The sequence below is a fragment of the Pseudomyrmex gracilis genome, unplaced genomic scaffold (assembly GCF_002006095.1).
Source record: "Pseudomyrmex gracilis isolate BER0280 unplaced genomic scaffold, ASM200609v1 scaffold_1711, whole genome shotgun sequence".
Lineage (NCBI taxonomy): Eukaryota > Metazoa > Arthropoda > Insecta > Hymenoptera > Formicidae > Pseudomyrmex > Pseudomyrmex gracilis.
This window is the reverse complement of record NW_018022295.1, coordinates 5095-14956: the sequence shown is the minus strand read 5'-3', so window position 1 is coordinate 14956 and position 9862 is coordinate 5095. Positions and strand designations below refer to the sequence as shown.

The 9862-nt window shown below is 35.1% G+C and overlaps 1 protein-coding gene across 1 annotated transcript in view; it reads right to left on the bottom strand.

Moving 5' to 3' along the window:
- Window positions 1–738: 738 nt before the first annotated feature.
- Window positions 739–9862, bottom strand: part of LOC109862389 (titin-like) — a 14212-nt gene continuing 5088 nt past the window's right edge. The window contains exons 4-23 of the mRNA XM_020442426.1: window positions 8947–9846; window positions 8444–8488; window positions 8195–8311; window positions 7959–8111; window positions 7463–7826; window positions 7068–7383; window positions 6672–6960; window positions 4998–6219; window positions 4739–4896; window positions 4363–4653; window positions 4103–4244; window positions 3744–4013; window positions 3199–3644; window positions 2757–3059; window positions 2508–2662; window positions 2277–2427; window positions 1866–1970; window positions 1572–1769; window positions 1182–1487; window positions 739–1033 (exon numbers count right to left, since the gene is read on the bottom strand). Of these exons, the coding sequence (XP_020298015.1) occupies window positions 831–1033; window positions 1182–1487; window positions 1572–1769; window positions 1866–1970; window positions 2277–2427; window positions 2508–2662; window positions 2757–3059; window positions 3199–3644; window positions 3744–4013; window positions 4103–4244; window positions 4363–4653; window positions 4739–4896; window positions 4998–6219; window positions 6672–6960; window positions 7068–7383; window positions 7463–7826; window positions 7959–8111; window positions 8195–8311; window positions 8444–8488; window positions 8947–9846 (6134 nt within the window). The 3' untranslated portion in view covers window positions 739–830. The remainder of the gene's footprint in view (window positions 1034–1181; window positions 1488–1571; window positions 1770–1865; window positions 1971–2276; window positions 2428–2507; window positions 2663–2756; window positions 3060–3198; window positions 3645–3743; window positions 4014–4102; window positions 4245–4362; window positions 4654–4738; window positions 4897–4997; window positions 6220–6671; window positions 6961–7067; window positions 7384–7462; window positions 7827–7958; window positions 8112–8194; window positions 8312–8443; window positions 8489–8946; window positions 9847–9862) is intronic.

Here is a 9862-nt window from a genome sequence, read left to right as displayed (position 1 = left end):
CATTAAATGTAACGAGTATAGTAACAAGAAACAGTCAATATAGTACACTGTGGTATGGCAACAACGTAAATGCCTTTATATCCGAAGGTGTCGCATGGGCTGTTTTTTTTGTTCTTTTTTACAGTAAAACGTTTTAACTTTATGTATTAAATAAAGGAATACACATCGTTGCCTACTTGTGAAGAAAATAAATACTAAAGAAACCATCGGTAAGCTTCATTGCCTTACAAATAAGTACGCGAACATAATTATAAGTATTATACACATCGTTAGTGGGCATAGAATATACTATGGTTTTTGAGAATTCTTTAAATACAAGGATACGTAGTATGTTCGTCGTTGTAAGTTTCCAAGTGCAATTTTCATTCTTACTTTTTTTTTTAGAAAAATTAAACTTTCTGAATCTTTGCACTGCGTGCGTAATAATAAAAATGTACCAGAACGACGAATCTGAAAAAAAAAAAAAAAAAAAGAAACTAGCTCTCGTGTGGATATTTAGCACATTCGGGCATTCTGATAATAAAGGCGTTAAAGAGAATCACAATTGATCTTGACTAGATTAGCACTCGATAAGCACTCGTCCAGTCGTGCAAGTCTTAATTTCAATGTGTCTAATTGCTGCAACACGCGAAACGTGATTTTATACAGGAAAGATATTAATGACACTGACCATCATAAGTTTATCAGTCGAGCATATAGATTTGATATTAAATGTTAAAAGAAAAAGAACAAAATATTGGAATTGCGGAAAGGATCAATTGTTTTCGCGAAATATCGTAGAGAGAGAGAGAGAATACAAATGTTCAAAATTATATACTTGTAACAAATGCTCATTCGAACAGTTTTTTAGCATAATGCCAAATGCGGAAGAAATATTCATCTCTTCTGAGTAATCTCGCTCTCGCGTACGAATGTATATCGGCGTCCATATTGTGTTCTCGCAGCCACGAACTCGTGTTTTCCGTGCTAAAGCTGAGCGATGCGGTCTCGCCTTTGTCTACAGCTTCTGCAATTGGCTCGACGAATGCAAGTTCTATAAAAAAATAAAGTTGGTTAAAATTTCGATCTCGATTATTGTATGATAGTATATTTCTCAAAATAAAAGTCAAATAAACGGAGAAGATTCTTGAAAAAAAAAAAGAAAGATAATAGAAAACGAATGATCAAAAAGTAAATAGTACCAGAGGTCGGCACGATCTTGAAGGGCTCCTCCGATTCTAAATGATCGCTAAATCCGATCTCGTTCCGTGCGAATATCCTCACAAGATATTCATGATTTTCTTGCAAATCTCTGATGTTCAGTTTCTGAATGTCTGCGCTTACTCTTCCCACTTCCATCCACATGGTCTTCTTCGCGTCTCTGATAGCGATTTTGTAACCTTCCAAGGGTGCGCCGCCGTCTGATTCAGGTCTGCCCCATTCGATTACCATTGTGTTCGCCGCAATTTGTCTCATCTCTAACGGAGCCGTAGGTGGCGAAGGAACGTCTACGAATAAAAAATAAATCATAGATTGTGTATAAGATATGTGAAACTTCATTGTATATAACAACATAGTGTTGTAAGGCTCACTGGCATGAGTCTTTAGTGTGACTGGTTCAGAATTAGTCGGTGTGCTGAGTCCTATGCTATTTTCAGCGAAGATTCTGAAGAGAAACTCGCTTTCTTTCAAGTTTTCCACGCAATATTGATTTATCGTAGCGTCCAGTGTAACAACTTTCGTCCATCTGGCGCCTTTTCCTATCAATGGTCTCTTCTCGATCACGTAACCTGAATCAAAGGAATGTAAAAAAAAAAACAATAGTAACTCAAATGACATTGAAAAAAGAATCGTAAAACGTTCTGTGTTATTTCAGATGCATTCACCTGTTAATTCTGATCCTCCTGTAGTAGCCGGTGGTGTCCAGCTGAGAGTGACGCTCTTGCTTGTGACATTTGTCGCGCGAACGTTTTGAGGACACGAAGGTGGTGCTAAAAAGAAAAATTCAGTTATAATGTGCAGTAGTTTTTTTATATGAAACACATTAGTAATAATCAAACACGTTAATAGCAGGGTATAAGCTCAAAATAATAAACTTACTCTTAACAACGACCATTTTTGTTGACGGAAATATACCTAGCAGCGCATATATGCTGTTTTCTGTAAGCTTTAGTATTTCTGAGCAAAAGCGAAAGCGTTAATAATAAAGCACAAAAAATTGATCATTTCAAAATTTAATCAATATCTGGGAAAGAAATAAGCCGAAATGTATTTTGAAAAATAATCAGTTAACTCACTCGGTCGTTTGCCAGCTGTAACTGTTTCTTCTGGTACGTATGGAGGACCAGTACCGACACTGTTTTTGGCTGTTATTCGGAAATTATATGATATGTCCGTTTTCAGATCAGACACAATAACATTTGTAACGTCTCCTTTCGTAATGGCAATCTAGAAAAATACACGTAGGATTTCGCAAACAATTGCTTCAATACCTGAATTTATACCGAATAAAATAAAATCGTACTAACCCTCTTCCAAGCTTTCTTCGTTGTTTCTTTTATCTCAACGATGTAGTCTGTGATAGGAGTACCGCCGTCATTCTCTGGAGATTCCCACTTTATTGTGAACGACGTTTTCGTCATTCCAGAAACTTCAAATGGTCCTCTCGGAGGTCCTGGTGGTTCTGTTATATAATAAAATTTAATTAGTTTTTTTTAACATTTCCTGTAATATTCTTTGATGTAACGCAACTAGAATTGTTGCAATCGTTTTCTTACCGAATGAAGTTCTTGTTCTAATTAGCTCAGATTCCAAAGGATCTGAAGACCCGACCGCATTTCTCGCGATTATTCGGAACAGATAGTCAACATCCTGTTGCAATTTCTGAGCGCAGAAGCTCTCGACTTCTTTGTCAACGTCACCTACTTTTGTCCATGTTTTCTTGGTCATTTCGTATTTCTCAATAGTATATCCTTTCAATTCCGCGCCACCGTCGTCGACCGGAGGTCGCCATTCTATGGTAACGCGATCTTGTCTGATTTCTTTTGCGACAACTGGTCCCTGAGGTTTGGTTGGCTTATCTGCAATGTGCGTTATACAATGTGTGTATTACATTTTGTTACTGAAATTATTTTATTATAATTATTAAAAACAATAAAAATAAGAAATATAAAAATGCAAAATTATTGATAAGAAGAAGTAAAAAAAAAAGACATTAACCTATGACACGAAGATTACATTCCACTGACGAGCTACCGGCTTCGTTTTCCGCTTTAACTGCATAAGTAGCCGTGTCATCTCTGATTACTGAAGAAATTGTGATAATAGATGTAGTTTCTTCGGTCTTAATAGAGACGCGCTTATCAGTTATTTTCTTGTTGTTCTTTGTCCACATTATTTCTGGTTTTGGGAAACCGCTGAAATTGATCTCGACCTTCCAGTTATCGCCCACTGCTAGTCTCTGAGTCATTATATTTTCATCGCAAGTAATTTTCGGTGACTCCTGGATTTTTAATTGGCATGATGTTTCTGCTGTACCCGCGTCATTCTGAGCTTTAACTATAAATGTGGCCGAAGATGTTTCTGTAGTTCTTTGAATCGTGTACTTAGCCACATGGTTTTCATACGTGATATCTTTGTCTTCGAAAACTTTACCATTCTTCAACCTAAAAAATGATTATCAAAATATGAATATAATATGAATATAATATATTGAATTTCTTCAGTTAACAAAAACCAAAAAACTGATGAAATAAAAGATGTACCATGTGATACGAGGTGTCGGTATACCACCAATTACGCAAGAAAGCGTAACAATTTCTCCTAATCCGGTTATGACACTCTTGAGCGGTTCCAAAACGGTTGGTGGTTCAGAGGCTAATAGCTTAGAAATTCTTATGTACGGCGTATTAGGTGATGCCTCGCCTGGTCCAGCTTCGTTAACCGCTGTCACACGAAAGGTGTACTCTTTATCAGTGATTAAGTTAGTCAGTTTATACGTTATTTCGCTTATCGTCTCTGTAACTTTTCTCCATCTTGAAATAAAATAATTGTGATATAGTAAGTCACAAAAATTTAATCAAAGATCACGTAGACCTCATAAATAAATTTACACAAAACTTACGAAGATTCCGTCTTTTCGTGATACTCTAAAATATACTCTGTGATTGGGGAATGTCCATCTGAATCTGGTTTTTTCCAGTGAAGAGTAACGCTGGTGTCAGTAACTTCGAGCGGTTCTGGAATTCCTGGTGCTCCAGGTTTCTCTGTAATGTGTGAATATTAATTACATTTATATTTATTTATTATTACTTAAAACTGAGTTTGTTTCTCAGAAATGTTCAAACGATATCATAGACAAATATATAGTATGTAAATACTTACGTACGACGATGACGCTAATTTCTATGCTATCCTCTCCATGAGGATTAACCAATTTTAGATTATAATTGCCAAAATCTTTCTCTTGCACATCTCGAATCGTTAAAACAGCCGAATATTCGTCAATAGACGTGACGATTCGTTTAGATTTTTTAATGACACGATCGTTGACAGTCCATTCGTCGATCGGTGTTGGCGTAGCTGTGAAATTCACAACGATCTCGATGTCATTGCCTATTGTTGTCTTGTATTTCTTTGGTGAATCGGGATTGATTCTAGGCGGTTTTTCGATAACTAAAATAATCAATAGATATTATATACATGCACGATTCAAATGTGTAGAAGTGGACATGTGAAGTAAAGATAAAATCAAACTTACTTTCAACTTTTAATCTGGACGACGTCTTCACATTTGCAACCACGGCAGTATATTCGGCGATATCTTCGGTCGTGCATTTTTTAACGATAAGCTTCTTAACATTTCCTTCGTCAATGATGCTATATTTCGGCGATTGTGCATCAATCACTTCACCTTTCCTGTAAATTTTACATAATGTGTTGTGTATATCGTTTGTTTAATCATAACTATAAAGTTCAAATTAGTTTTATATTTTTGTTTCTAATAAGAATTTACTTACTTCAACCATGTCACTGGTATATCGGCAGACGACAATTCAATAAGGAAAGTTGCATCGGTGTTGAGAGGCACTAGAGTGACATCCGGTAATTTTTTGATGAAGTCCACTTCGGGTTCTTCGACCGTTAGTTTAGCCAATGAAGTTTGGTTGCCGACTTGGCAAGAATATGTTCCCGCATCTTCTATTTCCGAATCGTAGATTTTCAGTCTCTGTCTCTTGCCATCAATTGATAATCGCACATGTTCAGAGAATTGCAACTCTTGGCCATCTTTGAACCAACGCACCAAAGCGTCACCTTTGGTCAACTCTATTTCGAAAGTTGCTTTCTCTCCTCTGGCTATGGTTACATCTTGCATCTTAGTAATAATCTCCGGCGGTAATTCAACAACTGTAACTTCCGCCGTACATTCCTCATCAGGAAGAGCACATGAATATTCACCCTCGTCGTGAACCGATGTGTTTCTGATGAGAAGTCTTCTCATATTACCGTCTTTCACAAATTCTAGTTTTCCTTTGCTTGGTGTTAATAATTCACCATCTTTTTGCCATGTAACGTCGGCTGTTTGTGAGGTGATCTCAACCTCCAGAATCGCCACATCGCGCTCTTTTACCTCAAAGTCTTGCAATCTCTTCACAAATTCCGGTTTAGTGGCTTTGATGGTGACGTCGCTAGACGTTACTTGGTTCTTAACGGTACACTTATATATTCCTGCGTCAGAAAGAGCGCTCTTTTTGATAACTAATCTGTGTACTCGTCCTTCTTGAATCACCTCGCGATGATCCATTCCGCTGATTTCTTTATCATTGTGCCACCAAACTGTAGAAACTGTATGAGATGTTTCGCAGTTCAGTTCAAGAGTTTTGTACTCGTCAACTATTACTTTATCTTGCAGTTTCTTTGTGAAAGACACTTTGGCAACATCTACCGTGACTTTTGCGCCATGAGAAGCTTTTCCTACTGGATTACTAGCGACACATTTGTAATCGCCAGTATCTATTTCGGAGTCTGCGTTTTTAATTTCGAGCAAAATGTTTTCGCCATCATAACTTTCTATAATATTAGGCGATTTCTCAAGTGGCTTATTATTTCTCAGCCAAGTAACTTCTGGAACTGGATTTCCAGTAACTCTAGCTGTTAGTTTAAAGGTTCCTTTCTCCGGAACAACTACTTCTTGGAAACGTTCGGTGAACAGTGGAGGTTCTGGAGCACCACTAGGTACTTCTGTAGTTCATAAAAATGATTAGTATGAGATATTTAATTTATGCAAGTATAGATATACACTTGTATAAGACAATTAGTAACATAACAACAATAAACGCATATCATACCCTTTACAAACGCGACGTATTTATCGTTTATACAGTGCTGAAAACTAATGGTGACTTGTGACTTGGAATTAACTGAAAGCATTAGTAAAGAAGCAGTTTGTAAAATTAGTGTGTTGTTAAATTTAGTGTATTCTTAAGAAAACATTAGGATAATGCGACCTATTATTTATTATTCTTTTAATTTATCTAATTAGCATCAGTTAAAAACAACTGAAAAAAACTAAAGCATTAATTGAACACACTCAAGCAAAAATTTTAAAAACTTTGTTTAAAGTCTTTAAATGCTAAAATAAAGAGATATTTAGAAAAAAGATATTTAATAAAAAAAAATATTGTTGAACTTACTTTCAACAGTGAGTGTAGCTCGAGTTTCAGCTTTACCCATATCATTGATAGCTACAACCGAATATTCCCCAGTATCTGCTAGTTGAGGTTGAATTAAATTGAGTGTATTAACGTGTCCGTCTTGTTTTGGGTGCAAATCCTTTAATGGTTTTCCATCTTTATACCACGTTATTTTAGGTGATGGATTTCCAACTATTTGAGTAGATAAGACAACGGTCTCGCCTTCTTTGACTACATACGATTGTAATGATTCTAAAATTTCGGGTGGCTCACTTTTTCCAGTTTTTACCTATTATGTAACAAAATATGTGGCAATTATGTTATGTGTGTAAGATATGCATATAATAAAAAGACGATATTTATTAATATGTATCTTTTCATATCGTTTTAACCAACCTTTACAGGAATATCAATAGTAGCTTCGCCCTCCCTGTTTTTAGCAACAATCTTATATCTTCCCTCCTGTTTCTTTTGAATTTTACTGATTTTCACGACACTGCAGTACATGTGCATGTCGCTTTCGGTCGCTACTACAATATTTTCTTTACTGACTACCTGAGTATCTTTGTAGTACCATGTTATGTCTGGCTCCGGGACAGCAACTAATCGACACTCTAGTATCACATTGTCACCTTCGTTCACATATTTTGCTTTCGGTTTTCGAGAGAACGTAGGTGGTATACCCTCCAATATATCCGCAAGAGATGATTCTCTGAATATCATAATAATGAATAACACACAAACAAAAATTCTAAAAAGTATATAATAAGATACACAAAAGAGATACAAACCTCGAAAGACTTTTTCTCGATAAACCGGTAACATCCGATCCATGATCTGATAAAGGAGCTTCAACGATGAGTTCAGTGGTGCTGGATGCAAATCCAGCAGCGTTTTTCGCTACACATGTGAAAGTGCCAGCATCTTCAGGAAAAACTTCTCTGATTATTAAGGTGGCAACGTTATCATCATCATAATACATTTGGAAATCAGTAGACGGTTTGATAATAGCGGTCTGACGGAACCATGTTATCTGTGGTCTTGGTACACCTTCTACTTGACATTCAAATTGAACAGTGTAACCATCTAACGTGTGAATCGGCTGTAATTTCTCGATAAATCTTGGTGCTGAAGCTTTTTCTCCTGGAGCAGGCTCTGCAAAATCCAATTATGTAACAATACTTCGCTGAATTTAAATTATAAAATGGAGACAACGGAAGTAACTCAAACTTTGTTGTATCTCAACTTTATTGCAATTTTATCAGTATTTTATAAATATATACTTACTTTCAAAGATTGGTAATCTATCAATTTTTTCGTTCAATTTCCGTTGCAAGTAAATAGTATAATGCACCTCATCTAGCAAATATTGCGCTGGTACCCAGCCTTTCTCTTCAGTTAGATGCTTTTTCACGAACCACCAATCTTGATTAGTATGATCTGTAAAAATATTTTCGACATGTTGTAATTATAATTATAACAAGTGATAATATAAAACTGATGTCATAAAATAAATATTTTACCGATAATATAAACTTTTTCTCCTTCTATTAAGTTAATGGCTTCGTCTGTTTCGGCCTCATAAGAACAAATTGAAAACATAGTATCACCGTCACGAACGACATATTCAAGTGCGTCAACTAAAAATCATTAATAAGTTATTCAAAATAAAACATATATATATATATATATAAGATGTATAATATAATATATATAATAAACTTAATAAACGTTATTAAATAAATAATATTGAGAAAAATTGTACAACAAACCTTCTTCTATTTCCTCTTCTCTAGTAATGCTGAGAGAAGCTTCTTCTGCAATAGTATATAAAAATATCTAACAATGTCAATTGTAACACAGTCATTTACAATAACAACATAGCGTAAGACTTTTTAGACAACTAAAACATTTATACAAGCAGGGTCTATCTACAAGTTTATAAAGTTTATTTTAAATATTATAAATCCTATTTTTTTACATTAATTATGCAAATAAATATAGTTACTATTTTGCAAATTAAAATACAGCTACTACCGATATGCTTTTCATACGCGGCGGGTTAATAAAATTGTTAAGGATAACAGGTAAAAAATATTTTTCTGAGAGGAAATGCATCGATGAAGGAAAAAATGAAGCATGGGACTAGAATATATTCACTCATTGTCAAAAAGGTCAAAATATAATTATAAAAATATATTAATTATTATTTTTACTGAAGCATACATTGCGTTAAGTGTTTTTGCTGCACGAATGCATGTAGACATTATCAAACCTTCTTCATATGTAGAGAAACGTCTTTTACTCTTCAACTTCAACGCCAAAGATTCAGTATCGATTTCCTCGTACGAATATTTCCTATCACGTTTCAACTGTACTTTAACGTCATCTTCTTCAAGTTCTTCCACAGTATATGGAACTTTCTGTTTCTTTTTCTTTCGTCTCAATGGTATGCTCATTTCATCAACGTCGAGCTCTTCAATGCTATATTCTTTACCTTCTTCTTCCGATTCATCAATGATTTCTTCAATAACTGGCCCGGAATCATCTTCAATTTCTTGAATAATTTTAATTGTTTCTTCTCCAGTTTCTTCTGAATATGTAAGCGGGCGTCTTTTTGGTTTTAGTCGGACTTTACCAGACATAGAAATATCTTCTTCTTCATATGTATTCAATGAGATTTTAAACTCTTGTTCTACATCTTCTTTTGTTTTTGTAGAACGTGGTCTAAAAGTAACATTTTCTACTTCAGTAACTTCTTTGATGTCCGGCCTAGGCTTTCTCTTTGGCCGTAATTTACGTAAAGTAACATCTTCATAAATTTCTTCAATAGGCTTTGGTGGTTGTTTTGGTGGTTTCCGCTTCAATGTAAATTCTTCAATTATTTCTTTAGGTTCTATCTCTTCAAGTTTCTGAATGATCAATTCTTCTTTTTCTACAATAGGTTTCTTAATTGTAACTTCATCCGCGACTTCTTCTTTTGTTGGTTTCTTTTTTGGCTTTGTTAATTTTATTTCTTCTGAAACTTCTTCCGGAACTTGTTTTTTCTCCTCCGGAACAGGTTTCTTTATAGTAATTTCAGCAGCACTTTCCTCTGTAACTGGTTTCTTCTTTGGTTTTTTCTTTAATGTAACTTCTTCAGTGATCTCTTGTATCTCTTTTTTCTTTTCCTCAACTACTGGCTTTTTAAT